The following is a 22,480-nucleotide window of genomic DNA, read 5'->3' as shown; positions in this document are numbered from 1 at the left end:
CTAGAAACAGATTTAATATATGCAGAGAAAGGTTTAAAAAAAAAATCAATCCGGAGGCTGGGAGTTCGATCCTAGGTAGAGGCTGAAATTTGGAATAGACTCTCCTGCTCGAGCATGGGGTGGGGTGGGGGGGTTGGACTAGATGACCTCCAAGGTACCCCTTCCAACTCTTGTTATTCTATGAAAAGACGGGTTACTTTTTAGCAGAAAACACACACAAAAAAAACCCCACACCATCTCCCATCTTGGCCCAGATTCCAGTTTGGTTCAAAACTTCAGTTGCTGAAATCGCCCAGGCAGTTCCTCGATTTACGACCTCCGCCCCAAATTTCTCTCCCCATAAGTTGAGTTTTGACCTCCCTTGCCGTTTATTTCTGAAGCGAGTCCCCACCCCGGGTTGTTAAAAAAGGGGCGACAGGTCGCTCAGCGAATCCCTTCCCCCCGCCCCCACCGGGGACCGTCGTAAATGCGAGTCGGTTGCCGGGCATCTGAACGTTGGGAATCGCGTGGCCGTCGGTTATGAAAATAAAAATAAAAATAAAGGGGGTGAGGTTTGAGGCTAAGTTCCCCCCCCCCCCTCCATTTTTTCCAGGGTGGCCGTGAACTTCGGTCCCGGAACGAAGCGTCGTAATTCGAGGCCTACCTGTCTGAGAGAAGGGGAGCCTTTCTGCGGTGGAGCTTCCAAAGTTAGGAGCAGTCTACCTGACAGGAAGGAACCAGCAATTTTTTTTTGGGGGGGGGGGTCTCTCTTTTCCTCCGCTCACCTGATGTCCTCGCTTTTCGTTCGCGGCAGCGGCTCATCTGATTCGTTCTTTATTATTTTTATTTTTAAATAATAATACTAATAATAAAGAAAGAGGTTGGCCATGGAACTAGCGGGTGGGGGAAAGGGGGGCCTCGCTTTGGAGGGAGGGAAGAGGCCATTCCGAACCGCTGGGGGGCAAAGCTGGGCGCCTGGCTGCGCTTCGGAGCGGAGGGAGGAAGGAGCCCCGCCAAGGCGAGGCTGGAAAGGCAGAGGTGGGGAGACAACGCCCCCCCGTCACTAGGCAGGCTGGCAGGAAGGCGAGTCCTCTCCCTCCGGGGCTCAGCCTTGGAAAGAGCTGCGGGTGAGCTGGGTGGAGGGAGGGAGGGAGGGAAGGGAGGAAGGAAAACGGAGGGAGGGAGGAAGGGAGAAGGAGGGAGGGAAGAAGGAAAATGGAGGGAGGAAGGATGGAGGGAAGGAAGGAAGGAGGGAAGGGAGGGAGGGAAGGGAGGAAGGAAAACGAAGGGAGGGAGGGAGGAAGGAGGGATGGAAGGAAGGAAGGGAGAGGAAGGGAGAAGGAGGGATGGAAGGAAAATGGAGGGAGGAAGGATGGAGGGAAGGAAGGAAGGAAGGAAGGAGGGAGGGGAGGGAAACAGGAAGGAAGGAGGGAGGGAGGGGAGGGAGGGAGGAAGGAAAACAGGGAGGAAGGATGGAGAGAAGGAAGGATGGAGAGAAGGAAGGATGGAGGGAAGGGTGGGAGGGAGGAAAACAGGGAGGAAGGATGGAGAGAAGGAAGGATGGAGAGAAGGGAGGGAGGGAGGAAGGATGGAGAGAAGGAAGGATGGAGAGAAGGAAGGATGGAGAGAAGGGAGGGAGGGAGGAAGGATGGAGAGAAGGAAGGATGGAGAGAAGGAAGGATGGAGGGAAGGGTGGGAGGGAGGAAAACAGGGAGGAAGGATGGAGAGAAGGAAGGATGGAGAGAAGGGAGGGAGGGAGGAAGGATGGAGAGAAGGAAGGATGGAGAGAAGGAAGGATGGAGAGAAGGGAGGGAGGGAGGAAGGATGGAAAGAAGGAAGGATGGAGAGAAGGAAGGATGGAGGGAAGGGTGGGAGGGAGGAAAACAGGGAGGAAGGATGGAGAGAAGGAAGGATGGAGAGAAGGGAGGGAGGGAGGAAGGATGGAGAGAAGGAAGGATGGAGAGAAGGAAGGATGGAGAGAAGGGAAGGAGGGAGGGAAATGGAGGAAGGAAGGAGGGAGGGAGGGAGGAAGGAAAACAGGGAGGAAGGATGGAGAGAAGGAAGGATGGAGAGAAGGGAGGGAGGAAATGGAGGAAGGAAGGAGGGAGGGAGGGAAGAGAGGAAGGAAAACAGGGAGGAAGGGAAGGATGGAGGGAAGGAAGGGAGAGGAGGAAAGGAGAAGGAGGGATGGAAGGGAGGGTAGGAGAAGAAGGGAGAGGAGGAAGGAAAATGGAGGGAGGAGGGAAGGAGAAAGGGAGGAGGAAAGAAGAAAAGAAAGGGAGGGAGGGAAGGAGGGGAGGAAGGGGAAAATAGACCGGCAGGAAAGGAAGGACTAGGAGGGATGGATGGGAAGGAGAAAGGGCTCCATTTTTCAACGTCTTTCCATGGTGAAAGACAAAAGAATGGTCCTTACAAGGCATTGTACTACTACTTCTACTATTACTACTAATAAATCAGACTCTGTAAAGGTAAAAAAAAACAAAGAAAAACCCTGCCATTATTATTGCAGTTAATCTCCCGTTCTCTGGATGGAGAGGAGGCTGTGTTTCGAATCGCAACCAGAGGGGAAAACAAAACCTGTAACCCGACCAACAAAACACACCTATCTAAGATGACTCTCAATGCCGGGCACCACCTTTTCAGAAAGAAGCAACTATTCTCCAGACCGGCCTGTCTCACCTTCAGCCACTTTTAAGAGGCCTGGCCTACAACTCCCAGAATGCCCCAGCCGGCACGCCCGATGCATTCATCCTTTCCTGCTTTCCAACGGCAGAATCCCCTTTAAATAGGGACACCAGAAGACCGGTGGGGTGGGGGGGAATTAAAATCATTGAACCACCAGTTCTCCGCCAACAACCAGTTCACCAAACTGCTCAGCGAGTTAACAACCGGTTCTCGTAAACCGGTACGATCCGGCTAAATCCCACCACCGCAGAAGACTCAAGCCAAACCTTGCTTGGGTGGGGCGAGCTAAAAGCAACGGATTAAAAACATCGAAGGAGGCCAAATATTGGGGTTGGGGGTTGGGGGTGACCGAGAAAGTCTTAAAAGTGGTGAAAAACCTCGAAGAATGAACATCCCGCAGCCAGAAATCACTCCGCTTTTGAGCCCCAAACGGCCTCACCGAGTTACGATTTCGCACCCTTGGCAACTTCTCTGTTTTGAAAATGGCCGGGTGGACTACAAAGCCCCTTCTCCACTCCCAATCCAGCCTCTGGACCCCAAAACCAACCACACGTGGGTCAGCAAGGGAGAAATCTTTTCCCCCTTCTGCTTCTCAAAACCATCATATCAGAGGGGTTGTTTTTTTAAAAAAAAAACATATTTTTTTTTACACAAACGTTACACCGTTCATCCTTTATAATATAGCAATATATTTCATAGGTAAAATAAACTATGGTTATGCTTTCCTTTAGTCATGTTAATTTTTTTTCTGTTTTTCGTGTGTTTTTTTTTTTAGAAAACAGGAAAGAAAAAAAAAAGAGAGAAAGGAAGAAAAACGAGACGCACAGAAACTCATTTCTGCGCCGGTGTCCAGTTTTTGAGGAATGCCGAAGAGCGGGGAATCTTGTTCGCCCTGCCCGCTTGGCTTGTCCCCGATGGGAATAAGTGGTCAACACGGCAGGAACAGCGTTAAAAATAAAATAAAAGAACCACAGTGACTTCCCATGTTTTTTGTTGTTGTTGTGGGGAGACCCACAATCCCCTCTAGATGTCCTCTGTTGGTCCCGCTTGCTTCTCATCCTTCCTTCCCCACCCAAGAAATACGATCCAGTCTTGGTCAGAAAGCTCGTCGTTTTGGGGGGGTCTCTGTGCAAGTGTGGATGACTTGGGGTGGGGGGGTCTTCCTTGGCCAACATGACGGGTTTTCTTTCATCCTTCCCGACAGCTGGTTGTTCGATCCAGTTCTACGTCGCCCCTTTCCAATGATGGCTTGTTCAACAAGGTTTGTTTCAAGACAAAGGTCCGCGGAGACTATACCAAGTCAAGAGGGTTCTCGGCTCCTTTTCCTCGAGGGCAGAAGTGGGAGACACCCCCCACCAACCCCCAAAAGGGGTCAACCTCTCCTTTCTCTCCAAGTGGTACAGTCCTACTCAAAGCCCATCCAGGTTTGTCCTTCTTAAGCACGTCCAACACACACATACACGTACCCCCCAAACGAACGGTAAGGCATTGTAGAATTACGTATTTGGTGATAAGGAAAGCTTTCGGTACCAAGATTCCTCGGGTCAGCAGGAACATCTGGAGACCCTCCTCAAAAAAGCCACGGAGTTCCCCCTCCCCCCTACTTCCCTGCCTTTCCCTTTGTATTTTCACCACCAAACGAAACCACAGTTGGGTGCAATTCTCCCGAAATGGTTATGATGGTCTGTTTTGGGGTCCCATCACCCCACTTCCTCCTCCCCAGACTTAACTTCCTGTCGTTTCCTCCCCCACCCTCAAACCCACCCATAGATGTGCTGCTTTGATGTTCACACCCATACAGTGGAAGAAAGTGGGGAGGGGGTTGCCCTAGATGAAGGGATGATGTAGTTAGGGGCACCAAATTTTGCACCGAGTTTCTCGGGCCCAGAAAGCAAAGGCTGTTTAGGGTTTGTCTTCTCTTATGAATCAAGATGCTTGTTTTTAGAAAAAGAGGGTTAGTTTGGAGGCTCCTTCCATGAAGGCTTTCAACTGGATGAAACAAAGTGAATTTTCTCATCTTTTTTTTGAGCAGGCAAGTTAGGGAGGAGAGGAGAATTAAAACATCCACAAGCCACGAGCGGCGGTTAAACTGGCTGAACCCTGATGCGTTGGGCTTTTGGTGGAGCTTAGCCTGCCGTGGGTGGGCCCAAACCTAGTTTGGGAATCAGGGCTGGTGGTTTGGCAGCTTCGTTAAGCCTAGCCAACTCAGCTTGGCCCAGCGACCCAAAGCTGGTTTCGTTCAACAAGCCACGATTGAGTGCAAGTGACCCAAACTGGCTTCATTCAACAAACCATGACTTTTAGCAGAGCAACTCAAGCTGGTTTCATTCAACCAACCAAGTCTGGGCTCCGCCACCGAAGCTGGTTTCATTCAACAAGTCATGATTTGGCAGAGGGATCGAAGCTGGCTTCGTTCAACAAACCAAGTCATGGCTTAGCAATTGAAGCTGGTTTCATTCAACAAACCGAAGCTGGCTTCATTTAGCAAGCCAAGTCATGGCTTAGCAATTGAAGCTGGTTTCATTCAACAAACCGAAGCTGGCTTCATTCAACAAACCAAGTCATGGCTTAGCAATTGAAGCTGGTTTCATTCAGCAAACCGAAGCTGGCTTCATTCAACAAACCAAGTCATGGCTTAGCAATTGAAGCTGGTTTCTTTCAACAAACCATGGCTTGTCCTAGCAAACAGAGCCAATTTTGGCACGAGAGTCCATGCTCCGAATTGCCAAGGGGGCCTATCAAAAGAGAGGAAGTGGCGATGGCCAACCCAGCACCATCAACCTCACATTCATTCCTGTCTTTTGCGCATAAAGTGAGGAAGACCCCCCAAAATAATCACATTCATTGAAGAGGTAACCCCCAACACTCCCCCCCTCGAGGACTTGGGGTAGTAGGGATTATGGGGGACCCCCTTGGGGGGAAAATATGGGGTAGGTTGCAATGCGAAAGCTCTGCCTGCTCATTTTTTCATTGGTTTGGCTGGTTTTGTGATACTTTTTCCCCCACCCCAGTTGTTTTCCATACAGGTAGTCCTTGACTTACGACTGCAACTGAGCCCCAGATTTAGGTCGCTAAGCAAGACATTCATTAAGGGAGTTTTGCCCCATTTGGCCACCTTTCCCGCCACCGTCATTAAGCGAATCGGCGCAGTTGATAAGTTGGGAAGCGAATCTCGGCTGGTGAGAAGGATGCCAAAGACAGGGGACTGCATGACACAGCACCGGTCGTAAGGACGAACCAGTGGCCGAGTGTTCAGAATTTGGATCACGTGACCACGGTCGTAAGTGTGAAAAACTAAGTCCCCTTTTTTTCCAGGGCCGTTGGTAATTTTGAACGGTCATTCAATGAACCGTCAGTGGAGGACTATCTGCCAGATTCTGCCAGCCCCGCGGTGCTTCTCAACCGTGGCCCCTTTAAGAAAGAGGGGTGGACTTCAACTCCCAGAATTCCTCAGGGCTGGCTGGGGAATTCTAGGGGTTGAACTCCGCTCCTCTTTCTTAAAGGGGCCACGGTTGAGGAGACTTTGCTCATCATCATGTTGGACAAAGAATGAAGATGGCATCGCTCTCCAAGGTACTGAAAGAAGTGTGAGTGGCGTTGTCGTTTAAGGCACAACGTGGCCTCTCTTTTACTTGTCCCCCTGAGTTTACTAGGTTGGGGAAGGGTTAACTACAGGGAGTCTCGACTTACAGCCACCAGCAGGAACCCCGCCCTCTGGAAGAGCCAGGCAGAAGCACCTATATTTTATGTCGGAAATAAAGACAGTCACCCTTGGAAATATATATATATATATAGGTTAGGGCCACTATATATATATATATATATATAGCGGCCCTAACCATTCTAAATATGGCACCTCTGGCCAAGAGGGGTTGTATTTCTGCCAAGAAGGCTGGTAACTCAAAATAGCCAATTTGTGCTGTATTTATGGCCTAAGATAAGGACGCTGGAGTCTTTCCAAAGATCAAAATAACCAGAACTCTCTGGGAAGGAGAAAGGGATGGGAATTGGAGGTGAAGGAAGGATGGATGGATGGATGGAAGGAAGAAAGGAAGATGGGAATGAGAAGGAAGGAGGGAGGAGAGTTGGAGGAAAGGGAAGGGGTGAGAATTGGAAGAAGAAGGAAGGAAGGAAGGGAAGGAGAAGGGAATGAGGAGAAGGAAGGAAGAAGGAAGGAAGGAGAGCTGGGGAAAGGGAAGGGATGAGAATTGGAAGAAGAAAGGGGGAAGGAAGGAAAGAAGGAGAAGGGAATGAGGAGAAGGAAGGAAGGAAGGAAGGAAGGAGAGATGGAGGAAAGGGAAAGGATGAGAATTGGAGGAAGAAAGGAAGGAAGGAGAGGAGAAGAAGAGGAAGGAGAGATGGAAGAATGGAAGGCTTGTGAGCCAAGAGCTGAACTTCGATATCTACAGGTAATCCTCAACATACATTCCTTTTTTTCACTTAGCGACCGTTCAAAGTTACAACGACACTGACAAGATGGGACTGACGACCGTCTTCCACCCTTACGACCAACGCAGCCTCTCCTTGGCCACGTGTTCAAAATTCAGAGGCTTTCCAACCGGTTCATATTTACGACGGTCACAGCATCCCCCCCGGGGGAGTGGTGAGGGGAGACCCTGTGACACCACCCCACCTTTTGCAACCCCCCCCCCGGGGGACGGGGAGAGTCCAGATTCGCTTAACGTCCGTGCGACTCTCTTCCCAACAGCCACGTTTCCCCCTAAAACCGCCTCTCTTGGGGCTCTCCGTTGCGGTTGTAAGTCGGAGGCCTGCAAACGGGGGCCGAAGGATTAAGGGGGGGGGCAGAAAGGGTGGGTGTCTTCCCCCCATCTTCCCTTACAAACCCTCCCTCTAGTTCCTAAGCAACTCCAGTAGCCTGGAACGAGCCTCCTACTACAACGAGAAAATTGGCAGCCTCTGTTCTCCTTTTCCTTTTCTTTTTTCTCTGCCTTTGTGATGCTAGGAACACCAGCCAGCTGCTGGAAAGGAAGACAGGAGCCAAAAAAAAAACACAAAAAAACTAATAATAATAAAATAAAGAAGAAAGAGAAATGGATTTTTTTAAAAAAAAAGAAAAATCCACTAAAAAGAAATATATATATATATAGAGAGAAAGAGACAGATAGATAGATCACAGGCTCCTAGCGGTTTTTTTTCTTTTTCTTTTTAACTCCAAGCGTCTCGCTGGCTTTTTTTGGGGCTGACAATTAACTCGGCGCAGCAGGATTGCACGTTAATTAATAGCGGGACCCGGGCAATTTACGCCCGTCGCTGTGCTAGTTCAAAAAGACATTAAATGTCACCCTTTTGGCTTTTATTATCTGGAAAAACCAGTGTTCCTTTGCAGGAGGTGTGCCAAATGCACCGAGGACTCTCTCTCCTCCTCCTCCTCCTCCTCTTGGGGTTGAGGCCAAAGAGAACCTTGGAGTCCTGCCAGCTCCAATATATTCCTTTTCAGCTCTGGCTTTTTTTTTTTTGTTTAAAATAATGATATATATATTTTTTTAAACGATAAGGAAAGAGGGAGGGAAGACTGCATTCCATGGGGCTTTGTTTTTGCTTTTTAAAACAAAAACAAAAAATCAGCTGGTTTTGAAAAAGAACAGAGGCTAGAAGAAGTTAAGACTCTCGCCTTTTTGCAAATACATATATATATATACACACACACACACACACACACATGTATGTATGTATGTATATGTATGTATGTGTATGTGTATGTATGTTATGTGTATGTGTGTATATATATATATATATATGTGTGTGTGTGTGTGTGTGTGTGTGTGTGTTTTCTTAAGTTTTTGTGGGTACTTATATGTATGGCATTCAGCTTTGTTCGGGTATTTTCCCACGTCATTGTAGTTGTGCTTTTAAAGTTGTAGCAACGTTTCGGCAGAATCTCATCTGCCATCATCAGGCTTCTGTATTGTGTTCTTCGGTATTGTGTTCGACAAACCCAATACAGAAGCCTGATGATGGCAGATGAGATTCTGCTGAAACGTTGCTACAACTTTAAAAGCACAACTACAATGACGTGGAAAAAATCTCCAACAAAGCTGAATGCCATACATTTAAGTACCCGTAAAACTTAAGATATATATATATATATATATATATATATATATATATATATATATATATATATATATATATATATATATATATTCCTAGCAATGGAGAAATGGAAGAAGGAGGGGAGATTAAATCAGCGATCAATATCACAAAAGGATAGTTGTAAGCTAGCAGGAGACATTTTTCTCCCGCAGGCAGGCTGAGTTTTCACCTAAATGTGATTATTTTGGCCTGGGCGGGGGAGAGGGCGACCTGGGAAAAGGAATCCTACATACCCTGTTTTGACCTGAATGTTTGTCATTGGTGTTTCCCCATTTAGACAACGTTACAAACCCCGAAGGTGCATTCTTAAAGCCAGTCTCCAAAAAGGGTGCTGGGCTGTGCCACGAAATCCATCATCCCCAGCCAAGCTGCCCCATACTAGGTTCTAGAGTCTGGCTCCCCCCTTTCCTGCCCCTAAGCCCAGAAATTCGGGGAGGGGGGTGGGGAGGAAAGGGGAAATAGCAGCATTTGAAAACATAAAACTCCATCCATTTCCGGGAAAAGGAAATATCACTTTTGCAGTGGGATCTGAATGCTTGGAAACCCAGTGGGATGTAAGACTTTTGAGAAATTCTCCCAAACTGGGAGAAATGGAGAATTAGGTTAGGCTGGAGTGGGATGGGATGGGATGTGGAGGGGGGAGGGTTAAAACATCCCTGGGAGGGGGCAATTTTGGGGTGTGTTCCCTGCAACCCAAGAGAGCCAAAGGAATTGCAAACTCTTTGCTGCAATATTTCTCCGGAGAGATGCGCTTCTTTGCAACCCTGCGTGGCCAACTCTGCTAACCTGCCCCCCCCCCCTTCAAAAGAGTCCCTTCCACAAGGCAGGAAATTGGGGTTTTCATCTCCCACCCCACCCACCCAGACAGACCAGCGTCATTCCTCCGCGTCGACTTCGACGTGATGCTTGAAGAGGACACGGCAAGAGGAAGGTGCAGCAACTCCCAGGTGTGGCAACTCGGGGGTGGGGTGGGGGGAGGAGGAGTTGACCAGGTTGGCCTGCTGTTGCCACCCCCTCCTTCCAGGTGAGATGGAAAAAAATAAAGAAGAGCCATGAACAAAAGACAGGAAGTTGCCTCTCATTCGGTTTGGCCCCTGGATTCTCCACGGTGGCATCGTCCGGGAAGAGGGAGGGAGGAAGGAAGGAAGGAAGGAAGGAAGGAAGGAAGGAAGGAAGGAAGGGAGGGGAAGGAAAAGGAAAGGAGAAAGAAAAATGGAAGAATAGAGAGAAGGAAAGGAGGAAGGAAGTGGGAGGGAAAAGAACAAGGAAGGATAAAAAGGAAGGAAGGAAGGAAGGAAGGAAGGGGAAGGAAAAGGAAAGGAGAAAAGAAAAATGGAAGAATAGAGAGAAGGAAAGGAGGAAGGAAGAGGAAGGGAAAAGAACAAGGAAGGATAAAAAGGAAGGAAGGAAGGAAGGGGAAGGAAAAAGGAAAGAAGAAAGGAAAAAATGGAAGGGTAGAGAGAAGGAAGGAAGGGAAGAATGGGGGAGGGTGGGCAGGAAGGTAAGATGGAAGGAAGAAAGGAAGAGAAAAAGAAGGGAATTGGAGGGGAAGGAAGGAAGGATGGTAGGTAGGAAGGAAAACTAAGGGAGAGAGGGCAGGAAGAAGAGGAGCAGGGAGGAACGGAGGAAAGAAGGGATAGAAAAGGAAGCTAATCGGATAGGAAGGAAGGAAGGAAGGAAGGAAAGGAGGAAGGAAAGAAGCGAAGAAGGAAGGAAGGAAGGAAGGAAGGAAGGAAGGAAGGAAGGAAGGAAGGAAGGAAGCAAGCTGCACAACCCCGTCGCCCGTGGCGTGGGATCCACACAGTAGATTGGTCCCCCCATCCGTCCGTCTCCATCCCAGCGCTGCCCTTCGGAGTGGCTTTGTTTTCACTTTGAAGACCTGAGATTGAAGGTGGATTTTCGAGCCTCCACCAAACAGAGCAGCAGCAGAGAGGGGGGGAAGGGGGCATGGGGTGGGGGTCCCAGCCGGCAAAGACCCTGCCCCTCCAAGCCCCCACCCCAAACACCCCCACCCCCACTTAAGGGGCCCCGGAGACGAGAGCCTACCATTGCGAGGCCCGTGGCTCCCCGGGGCTGGGTTCGAGTCTCCCCTGGGGACCGATGGTGGCCCCCGTATGTGTGTGTGGGCGGGGGGTCTCCGTCCCTCCTGCCTTGCCTTGTGTCGTTGGGGTTGTGGGTTGTGGCGGGTTCCTTTTTGGGGGCTCGGCCTTCTGGCTCTGAGCCTTTGCGCGTGGCGGCGCCTTCGTCTTCTCCCGTCTCCGCTCCTCCTCCCCGCCTTCAGCAGCTGCTGGAGCTCGTGTAGGGGGTGGGGAAGGAGTTCGGGCTGACCCCCAGGGGGCTGTCGGAGAGGGGCGTCTGGGGGGCCCCCACCAGCCCTACCCTGGCCCCCGCGGCTCTCCATCAGGGCGGCCAGGAGCTGCTGCTGCTGCTGGCGCAACGTGTCCGTGATCAGGAGTGGGAGAGCGCTGAAGTGGGTGGCCAGTTGCTCCAGCTTGGACTCCAGGCCGCCCAGCTGCTTCTCCAGGTCCTCGCTGCGGTCATTCAGCTCCGTGATGAGGTCGTACATGACGTTTTGCATCTGCCAATCAAAGGGGGGGAGGGGGGGAGAGACACAGGTTATTTCCCCACCCTCAGATCCTTCCCTTCTCTTCCTTCCTTCCTTCCTTCCTTCCTTCCTTCCTTCCTTCCTTCCTTCCTTTTCTTCCTTCATTCTCCTCCCATCTCCCTCCTTCCTTCCCCTCCAGTTCCCATTCCTCCCCTTCCCTCCATTTCCTTCTTTCCTTCCTTCCTTCACTTCCTTCCTTCTCCTCCCATCTCCCTCTCTCTTCCCCTCCAATTCCCATCCCTTTCCTGATCTCTCCTTCCTTCCTTCCCCTCTAATTCCCATCCCTCCCCTTCCTTCCTTCCTTCCTTCCTTCCTTCCTTCCTTCCTTCCTTCCTTCCTTCCTTCCTTCCTTCCTTCCTTCCTTCCTTCCTTCCTTCTCCTCCCATCTCCCTCCTCTCTTCCCCTCCAATTCCCATCCCTTTCCTTTCTTCCATCTCTCCTTCCTTCCCTTCCTTCCTTCCTTCTCCTCCCACCTCCCTCCTTCCTTCCCCTTTTCCGATCTCTCCTTCCTTCCCTCTCCCTCCTCTGTCCCTCCCTCCCCCCCTTTTTCTCATTTTCCTTTCCTCCCTGACATTTTCCCCTTTCCCTCCTCTTTTATTCTGTTCTTTATTTCCAGACAAAGTCTAATTCCAAGCGCCTTTTATCAAAATTGCAACCCTCTCCATCACCACAAAAAGGACTCTCAACCCACCGCAGGGGCCTTCTCTACCCAGAGACCTCCAGAGCAATCTTCCTAAAGATTTATGATATGACATATTATCCGCCCGAGAGACCCATCACCAAACGTGGTTTCCCTGCCTCCCTTTTCAACAGAACCTCATTTGCCTTTTGCGGCAAAGTTGACTGTGAAATAAGGGGTCCAAATAAACCAGGGGACAATTTCCTTCCTCGCCTCTCGTTAAATATCTCGGCTATTTCTTTCAAAACAAACTTCTGGTTTGAGCAAAACCTGCCTGGCAACGGGCCAGCAACCTCCCGGGCGAATACAAATCTTTTTGGGAAGGTGCCTCCGTTTCTGAATGCAAGCAAGATTAAAAGAGGACATTAGCCCAATTGGATGCACTTCTGGCGGCAGTCTTGAGGTCTAGAACCTTGGCTTCCAGTTAAAAAGTTTTCCCCAGGGGCCGCTTCAAAGGTTTAAAGGAAGCAGGCCGAGTCCTGATGGAAGAATAAAAATTTGATGCTGTTGGCTCCGTCGCTTTGTGGACGGACCAGATTATTTTTAAGCGACTCCATTGTATTTTATTGCCTTTAACAACGGTTGTTGTTTTTTTCCCTCACCACAAATTCAATATGCCATTTGCATAAACGTCCAAAGAATAAAAACAGCCGCATAAAATCCTGTGGTTTTTCACTCTCAACTGAGGTTCCCCCCCCCCCGTCTGGAATCAAGTCCTTAAAAAGCTGAGGACTAGTAACTTGGTTTTGCAACGGGGTGGGGGGTGATTTTACTTTGAACAAAGATCTGCCTTTGAGAGAGAGAGAGGGAGATTGCAAAGAGGGGAACTGTTGTTTTAGGAAGCAAATGTCTTTTTTTGGGGGGTGGGTTGATATTTTGAGTTGACTTCCCAGGAAATGTCCCCCCCCCCAGCCTGTGATGGGCCCCCCCTGCCTCCGTTTCTCCTATTATCTGAATGCTGACAACTAAAAGCCTCAGTGGGATGATAAAGGGGTAGATGGATGTGTAGAAGAAAAGGGTAGAGATCAGAATAACAATACTGACTGGGAGGATGGAAGGAAGGAGAAAAGAAGGAGAAAGGACGAAGGAGAGAGAGAGAAGAGGCGTGCATAAGCGCACCAACGTGCCTGCCTACCGTCCCTGTCCTGTTGTTTCTTTTATTCCTTTTATTTTTCTGATATGGATCCACGTATTCATAACTACGTTTTTTTTACTTATGCCTATTATCTTGTAAGCAATTGACAGACCAAACAAAACAAAGGAAATAAAGAAAAGAGGGAAGGAAGGAAGAATAGAAGGGAGAAAGGGAAGGAAGGAGGAATAGAAGGGAGAAAGAGAAGGAAGGAGGAATAGAAGGGAGAAAGGGAAGGAAGGAAGAATAGAAGGGAGAAAGGGAAGGAAGGAGGAATAGAAGGGAGAAAGGGAAGGAAGGAAGAATAGAAGGGAGAAAGGAAAGGAAGGAGGAATAGAAGGGAGAAAGGAAAGGAAGGAGGAATAGAAGGGAGAAAGGGAAGGAAGGAGGAATAGAAGGGAGAAAGGGAAGGAAGGAGGAATAGAAGGGAGAAAGGAAAGGAAGGAAGAATAGAAGGGAGAAAGGGAAGGAGAGGGGAGGAAGGAAAGAGAGGGAGGGAAGGGTTTCCCCCACCCCCGCTCCCAACCCCAACCCAGTAACTACAAAGCCCATAAATCCTCCCCTCCTGGCCCAGCCCCCTGTTTTAGGACACACACACCCCACCGCCGCCACCAATTCCGTCTCCTCCTCCCGGCCTCCTTCGAAGGCGGCCTTAAAGATACCTTGGAAAGATCAACCAACGTGTTGGCTTGGTCGTTCAACTTTCTTTGTTCCATCTTCACGTTCCTTAACCTTGGGTGGGGGGTGGGGGGGGGCGGAAATAAATATGAAAAATAACTTATAGGAATATGAGACCCCCCCCTCAGTCCTGGATACAAGTCAGGGCCTGGATTTCGATCATTTGACCAATGGGGAGGGGAGGAAATGCCCCAACGGTCATTAAGTGTGAAAACAGGCCCCCGGGGGGGGGCTTATTTCAGGGCCACTGTAACTTGGAGCCGTCGCTAAACGAACTATCCTAAGTCGAGGGCTTCCCGGTATTCACGGGAAACGAAAGTATCCCTCCTTGCACACCTATCTCTCTACCTGTCCAAGGTGACAATTCAGCTCTCTGCAGTGACCTCTTTATTTTTTATTTTTTGGGGGTGGGGTGGGAAGGGAAGCTGAAAATGAGCAGGTTTTTCCCCCACCCCCCACTTGAACCCCCCAAAGGAACCTACTGGTGGATGGCTTGGAGGAATTTCCTCTGGTGCTTCCGGATTCGGCCGTGATCGATCCTTTTCAACAACTTGGTGTGTTTGTAGATCAGCCAGGTTTCCCGAAGGACGTTGGCCGCGGCGTTCTTGATCTGCGGGAGGAAAACACATTGAAAGGCCTATCCCGCTTTCTCTCTCTCTCTCTCTCTCTCTCTCTCTCTCTCTCACACACACACACACACACACACATGAGAATTCCAGCTTTCTTCCCCAAACAGAATACCCTGGTGGATATTCTAGATTACAACTCCCATCAGCCCCAGCCAGAAGGGGGAGTGGGTCCCTCCTAACCTCTGAGAGACAACGTGAAAAGACTAGAGGTGGAAAAAATTGGAGGAAACTACAAAGGATAGGTAGATAGATAGATAGATAGATAGATAGATAGATAGATAGATAGATAGACAGACAGACAGACAGAAGAAAGAAAGAAAGAAAGAAAGAAAGAAAGAAAGAAAGAAAGAAAGAAAGAAAGAAAGAAAGAAAGAAAGAAAGAAAGGAAGGGAGGGAGGGAGGAATTCCTCTCCCTTGGCATGATATATGGGATAAGCTGACATGGCTTGGATAGTTAGGCTATTTTTTAAAAAATAATCCTGGTTAGTTGAGGGGTGTGCATAAGCACACCATCGTGCCTCCCGTCCCTGTCCTATTGTCCCCATTTATTCGTACCTATTTCCTGTATTCTTACTCATGTTTATACTTAGAACTATTATCTTGTAAGCGATGGACAAATCAAATAAATCAAATCAAATAGTTTCTTTTTCGGCTAAGGCAATAACTAAGTTGGTGTTTTGTGCTGATAAATCACAGAACGGTGGATTGGTCACGTTTAAGATGGATGGATAATAATACCCATAATTCCCCAGTCAGTAAGTCCAGCCCACTTAAAGCATGCTGGCTGGGGGATTCTGGGAGTTGAAGTCCATCCCGCTTAAAGCATGCTGGCTGGGGGATTCTGGGAGTTGAAGTCCACCCATTTTATAGCATGCTGGCTGGGGGATTCTGGGAGTTGAAGTCCATCCATCTTAAACTTCCCAACACTGAGAAAGGCTGCTCAGGAAATATCTTTATTCACCGAGATGCCTCTGTGCAAAAATCTAGCTAACCGATGACCCGAGAGCTTGAAAAAGCAAGGAATTTTACCCTCCCTCTCCTCAAAATAGGGGGTAAAAAAAATAGAAAACAGCAAGGGAAAAAAAGGGGGAAAATGCAACTCCCTAACCCCTCTTTCCCCCCACTCTTGCTACGGCATCTCCAGACTCTACCTGCATTTTAGCAGCAATTCTGGAAAAAAAATGGCTCAAAAAATGCACGTAAAGAAAAAAAAATGAGTAAAATGCATCCGGCTAGACGTAGGAATTGTTTGGACGAAGAAGAGGAGAGCGCCAGGTTTTGTGACATTCTCCGCCCGTCGGTGAGAAAACAAAACTAGGAAACGTGACAAAGCAGCAGAGCAAAATAAAATAAAAATAAAAAAATTACAACCCAATAATTTTTTGAACCAACAGACTCCAGATGAGTTTCTCTCCTCTGGAAAAGCGTGATTTCTGAGTCAGGTGCTCACAAGGGAGGAAAAAAAAACAAAAAAACCAGAAATTAACCGAGTTTGAATCTTGCTTGGAAAACCTCTCCGGAAAAAAAAAACACAACAAAACCTCAAAACCCAGACATCCCTCTGCTCCTTTGGCGTCTCAATCAATTCCCTCTCCAATTAAAAGGAAGATTTCTCTTTCCATCCAACTCTTTAAGGGCCTCCAAGCTCTCCGCGGAGAAGCCAATTTAACAAACGCTGCCAAAAAGGAGACAAATGAAATAAAATGACAATGGCCAAGCTCAGAGACCAGGCAGCTTGGAGTTGAAATAAAACACGATAAAAATAGAGGCCTTTTCTCTCTCATCTCTCTCTCTCTCTCTCTCCTATCTATCTATCTATCTATCTATCTATCTATCTATCTATCTATCTATCTATCTTATCTCTCTCTCTCTCTCATCTCTCTCCCCCTCTCTCTCCTATATCTATCTAGCTATCTATCATCTCTCTATCTCTATCTATCTATCCTATATCTATCATCTCTCTCTCTCTCTCCCCTATATCTATCTATCTATCTATCTATCTATCTATCTATCTATCTATCTATCTATCTATCTATCTATCTATCTATCATCTCTCTCTCTCTCTCCTATATCTATCATCTCTATCTATCTATCTATCTATCTATCTATCTATCTATCCTATATCTATCATCTCTCTCTCTCACTCTCTCATCTCTCTCCCTCTCTCCTATATCTATCTAGCTATCTATCATCTCTCTATCTCTATCTATCTATCCTATATCTATCATCTCTCTCTCTCTCTCTCCCCTATATCTATCTATCTATCATCTATCTATCTATCATCTATCTATCTATCTATCTATCTATCTATCTATCTATCTATCTATCTATCTATCTATCATCTCTCTCTCTCTCCTATATCTATCATCTCTATCTATCTATCTATCTATCTATCTATAGCTATCTATCTATCTATCTATCTATCCTATATCATCTCTCTCTCTCACTCTCTCATCTCTCTCCCTCTCTCCTATATCTATCTAGCTATCTATCATCTCTCTATCTCTATCTATCTATCCTATATCTATCATCTCTCTCTCTCTCTCTCCCCTATATCTATCTATCATCTATCTATCTATCATCTATCTATCTATCATCTATCTATCTATCTATCTATCTATCTATCTATCTATCATCTCTCTCTCTATCCTATATCTATCTATCATTCTCTCTCCCTCTCTCTCTCCTATATCTATCTATCTATCTATCTATCTATCTATCTATCTATCTATCTATCTATCTATCCATCCTATATCTATCTATCATCTCTCTCTCTCTCTCTCTCTCTCTCTCTTTTGGAGCATCCGTTCAGCTTGGGAAACGGATCTCCAGAAGGGGAATTTGGGGGTGGGGGGTGGGTGTCTTAAAATCAGAGTTGGGATCCACTGGGATCTGCAGAGGGGTGAGTTTTGGGTTTGTTTTTTTTTTTTGCAAGCTCTCCCACAAAACAAGCGCTGTGGAAGGAGAAGCTTTGTCCATTCATAAAACATCAGCCGTTGCTGCGAGGAAAACCTGAAAGCTACATCATTTCTTTCCTGCCTCCTCCGGACCTCCTTTGAATTTTTATTTTATGATTTGTATTAGTTTTTGGCAAGGGGATCAGTCCAAAGAGAACCCCAGGTGGATTCTTTGGCTTAAAAAAAAGAAATCCTACAATGCTCAGAGGCTCACAGGGGGGCTGAGAGGCGTATTTTATTTTTTTGGCAGGGAAATAATAATAATAATTATCATCATAAAAGAAATTGGTTTGGGTTTCATGCTGCGGAACATTTCTCACCGATGGAGACAAACGAAAGAGAAGGTGGGGAGGAGAAGAGGAACTCAGAGCCCGTCAGCAAAGCAACCAAGTTGGGTTTCCTGCCCGGGGTTGGACTAGAAGACCTCCAAAGGTCCCTTCCAACTTACGACCACAGTTGAACACACACACACACATTTCTGCTGCTAAGTGAGACGCTGCAGTTGATAAGATAACCACCACCCGGTGGTTCTGTGAATCTGGCTCCCCGACGGATTTTTGGACGCAAAAAGGGACGCAGCAACCGTCATAAATACGAACCAGTTGCCAAGCGGGGGATGCTGCAAAGGTCACGACTGTGAGAAATGGTCGTAAGTCCCTTTTTTCCCCCATGCCGTCGTAACTTTGAACCAAGGGAACTGTTGTAAGCTGATGACAACCTTTACTCTGCCGTTCTGGCTTTAGGGAGCGAACCTCCATATACAAAGGCAGTCTATCTCAGAGCTGGCCTTCCTCTAAGCTCACCTTTCTGAGGTGGAGGGGGGAAGGATGACGCCCCAAACTCATCTAGGGGTGGGAGGGTGGACATTCACAGGCTAAACTCCCCATCGAGGGCTGCCTGATCGGCTGGAACTACAAATCCCATCAGCCTACCCCCCCATCATTTTATGTGAGCAAATCCCCATTTTGACTTAACCTACTTTATAAAGTTCATTTCATCATCACCATCTCTATTCAATCATATTTTTTACCATTACAATACTTTATCTCTCTAACAATTCTATTATACTTCTATTCTATTATAGAGTATTATAAAATATTTCACTTCCGTATTTTTGATGGGTTTTTACACTGGCCAAGCTGTGGTTTAATCCTGGTCTGTGGGGCATCAACCACAAGGGAACTCCGATCCCACGGCATGGTAGGAACTGCAAGGCACAACAGCCAACTGGGCTCAACTGGATACACCCCAAGGCCGACCACAACGTAAACCAAACCACCATATCCTAGCTTGTTAAGCTTCCATTAAAAAAGACATCCTTGTTGGAAACGGGTTGGTTGCCTCCATCGGACAGAAACGCATTTGCACCAAGTCCAAATTGCTTTTTAATTGAATAATAATTCTTTTTTTTTTTTTAATTGTTGCCCTTGGTAACATTTTGTTTCATCAACATCTGTCTTTACAGACGATTGCTTTTCACAAACTGTTTTTAATGGGAGGTTTTTGTATTATTTATTGACTGAGGCTTCCTGGGTCCTGTAGGGAGGAAAAAGGCAGTTTGAAAAGAAAACAAATATCAATAAATCATAAGGCATGCGCCACTGGGGAGTTGGGAAAGGGAATGCAGGAATGCACACGAAGCTGTCCTTTCCACCATTAATTGCAACCTGAAAAAACATTCAAGGCTCTAGTCCTCACTGCTTTTGAATCCAACCCAAGGAGCATTTAAGCTCCTTGTGACAAATGATTGTTTATATCCTTCAGGAGGTCCAAAGCAAACATTTATAATATTTGCATCGTAGAATGGAACGGAACAGATATCATTCAACGCAGTGTTTCTCAAGTGGGCTGAACTGAAGAGGGGTGGACTTCAACTCCTAGAATCCCCCTGCCAGCCTGCTTTAAGAGGGGTGGACTTCAACTCCCAGAATCCCCCAGTCAGTCTATTTGAAGAGGGGTGGACTTCAACTCCCAGAATCCCCCTGCCAGCCTGCTTTAAGAGGGGTGGACTTCAACTCCCAGAATTCCCCAGCCAGCATGTTTAAGACGGGTGGACTTCAACTCCCAGAATCCCCCAGCCAGCATGCTTTAAGAGGGGTGGACTTCAACTCCCAGAATCCCCCAGTCAGTCTATTTGAAGAGGGGTGGACTTCAACTCCCAGAATCCCCAGTCAGTCTATTTGAAGAGGGTGGACTTCCACTCCCAGAATCCCCAGCCAGCATGCTTTAAGAGGGTGGGCTTCAACTCCCAGAATCCCCCAATCAGTCTATTTGAAGAGGGGTGGACTTCAACTCCCAGAATCCCCCAGTCAGTCTATTTGAAGAGGGTGGACTTCAACTCCCAGAATCCCCAGTCAGTCTATTTGAAGAGGGGTAGACTTCAACTCCCAGAATCCCCAGCCAGCATGCTTTAAGAGGGGTGGGCTTCAACTCCCAGAATCCCCAGTCAGTCTATTTGAAGAGGGGTGGACTTCCACTCCCAGAATCTCCCAGCCAGCCTGCTTTAAGAGGGTGGGCTTCAACTCCCAGAATCCCCCAGTCAGTCTATTTGAAGAGGGTGGACTTCAACTCCCAGAATCCCCAGTCAGTCTATTTGAAGAGGGTGGACTTCCACTCCCAGAATCCCCCAGCCAGCATGCTTTAAGAGGGGTGGGCTTCAACTCCCAGAATCCCCAGTCAGTCTATTTGAAGAGGGTGGACTTCAACTCTCAGAATCCCCCAGTCAGTCTATTTGAAGAGGGTGGACTTCAACTCCCAGAATCCCCAGTCAGTCTATTTGAAGAGGGGTAGACTTCAACTCCCAGAATCCCCCAGCCAGCATGCTTTAAGAGGGGTGGGCTTCAACTCCCAGAATCCCCCAGTCAGTCTATTTGAAGAGGGGTGGACTTCCACTCCCAGAATCCTCCAGACAGCATGTTGGCTAAGGAATTCCGGGGGGTTAAAATCCAAACCCCTTAAAGCAGGCTGGCTGGGGAATTCTGGGAGTTGAAGTCCATCCACGTCTGTAAGATGCCACGTTATTGGTAGCAACAGGCCAACACAACCACATTATTTGGTCTAGTAGCTGAGCTTACCCGTTTGGTGAGCTGTGTGTCCATCATGAAGTTGTGGACGTGTTTCTCAGCCTTGGTGAGTTCTAGTTTCCGGGCGACCACAGCCACCACCAGGGCAGTACATCCAGCTCCCTAGAAGAGAGCCCCAAATTCAGAATTCGCTCTGAATTCAACCTGTTTGCAAAGATATATTTTCCATCCTCTACGTACAGGGACCTCTATTCCCCGGAAGACCCCTTCCCCCCCTCTCCAATTTTGAGCCCTGCCCCTTTTGGGGACCTTGGGAAAAACTCCACCCATGGGGTGGGGTCAAGTAGTACCCACTACCCATCCTGGGAAGCGGAGCTCTCGTTTTTTCTTAGACCTTCCAATAAACAATCCTTAAAAAAAACCCCAATCATTTTGACAAGATTTCTTCCCTCCAGAAAAATTGTGTGCTTGGGACAACCACACACCTTTGTGTTCCACTCCTCCTCCTCCTCCTCCTCCTCCTCCTCCTCCTCCTCCTCCTCCTCCTCCCCTCTCCCCCAGCCAGCCAGGACCGGGTTTAATTAGGAAAAAAATAAATAAAAAGAGATTAGCAGATTAAATCTTCAGTATGCAATCAAAGGTCAATTCGGGATTATCCTCCCGCCCGCTGTCCGTGGTGCTGAATCGCCGCCCACCCCGAGCAAAATGGCTTTTAATTCCTATTTTACTCTCTCCCCAATTTGCATCGCTTGAAAAATCCCAGCCTTTCTTTTCTTTTTTTTCTTTATTTCCTTCTCTTTCCTTCCTCTCTTTCTTTCTTTCTTTCCTTCCTTCCTCCCTTCCTCTTTCTTTCTGTCTGTCTTTCTTTCTCTCCTTCCTTCCTTTTTTCTCCCTGTCTTTCCTTCTCTTTCCTTCCTTCCTTCCTCTTCCTTCCTTCCTGTCTTTCTTTCTTTCTTTCCTTCCTTCTGCCTACCTCTTTCTTTCCTTCTCTTTCCTTCCTCTCTTTCTCTTTCCTTCCTTCCTTCCTTCTTTCCTTCCTTCCTTCCTTCTTCTTTGACTGTCTTTCTTTCTCTCCTTCCTTCCTTTCCTCCCTCCCTCCCTTTCTTTCTCTTTCCTTCCTTCTTTCTATTTCTTTCTTTCCTTCTCTTTCCTCCCTCCCTCCCTCTCTTTCTTTCTTCTTCTTTCCTTCCTCTTCCACTTTTTCTTTCTCTCCTTCCTTCCTTTTTTCTTTTGTTCTTTTCTTTCCTTCCTTTCTTTCCTCCCTCCCTCCCTTTTTCATTTTCTTTCTTCCCTTCTTTCCTCCCTCCCTCCCTTTCTTTCTTTCTTTCTTCTTCTTCTTTCCTTCCTTCCTCTTCCTCTTTTTCTTTCTCATCTTCCTTCCTTCCTTCCTTCCTTCCTTCCTTCCTTCCTTCCTTCCTTCCTTCCTTCCTTCCTTCCTTCCTTCCTTCCTTCCTTCCTTCCTTCCTCTTCCTTTCCTTTTGGGTTGGGCCTTATTTTTTGCATCCTCTTTCCTATCCCACTGGAGCAATATCCTTTTAAAAAGAGAGCTATGAGGCTCCTGTCCCTGAAAGCTGAATCTCTGAGCAGAATTTACAATCCAGGCGGCTCCGTATTTTCCCTTCCCCATTCCAGGACCCCCGTTTCATGGTTTCCTCCACTTGCCTCCCACGCCCAGGCCCTCCTGCAACCCATATTTCTTCTTGCAGAATGACACTCCAGGGTGGAGAACGCTCTCCGTGGGTTGATCCTTCGGCTGCTCGTTGAAAAAGTCTTATTTATCCGATGCTTTTCTGCCATTCCAAGGGAAACTTGGAAGGCCCACAAATCCGTGCCAATTTAGCTTCCAGGAGGTGCATATTCTTGTTCTGTTCTGCTCTGCTCTATTCTATTCTATTCATATTCATATTCTATTCTCTATATTATTCTATTCCTTAGTCTATATTCTATTCTGTTCTGTTCTATTCTGTTCTATTCCCTATACTATTCTATTCCCTATGCT

General features: G+C 47.6%; 2 protein-coding genes across 2 annotated transcripts in view; both read right to left on the bottom strand.

Moving 5' to 3' along the window:
• Window positions 1–22,480, bottom strand: part of PMVK (phosphomevalonate kinase) — a 152,663-nt gene that overhangs the window by 95,920 nt on the left and 34,263 nt on the right. The window lies entirely within an intron of this gene.
• Window positions 11,046–22,480, bottom strand: part of KCNN3 (potassium calcium-activated channel subfamily N member 3) — a 36,049-nt gene continuing 24,614 nt past the window's right edge. Inside the window, 5 exon segments of the mRNA XM_087913909.1 lie at window positions 11,046–11,157; window positions 11,159–11,356; window positions 13,857–13,926; window positions 14,355–14,482; window positions 20,533–20,643. Coding sequence (XP_087770035.1) covers window positions 11,056–11,157; window positions 11,159–11,356; window positions 13,857–13,926; window positions 14,355–14,482; window positions 20,533–20,643 — 609 coding nt within the window. The 3' untranslated portion in view covers window positions 11,046–11,055.

This window comes from Pseudonaja textilis, chromosome 16 (genome assembly GCF_049901715.1).
Source record: "Pseudonaja textilis isolate UNSWEBS1 chromosome 16, rPseTex1.2, whole genome shotgun sequence".
Taxonomy (NCBI): domain Eukaryota; kingdom Metazoa; phylum Chordata; class Lepidosauria; order Squamata; family Elapidae; genus Pseudonaja; species Pseudonaja textilis.
This window is presented reverse-complemented; position numbering and strand designations above follow the sequence as displayed.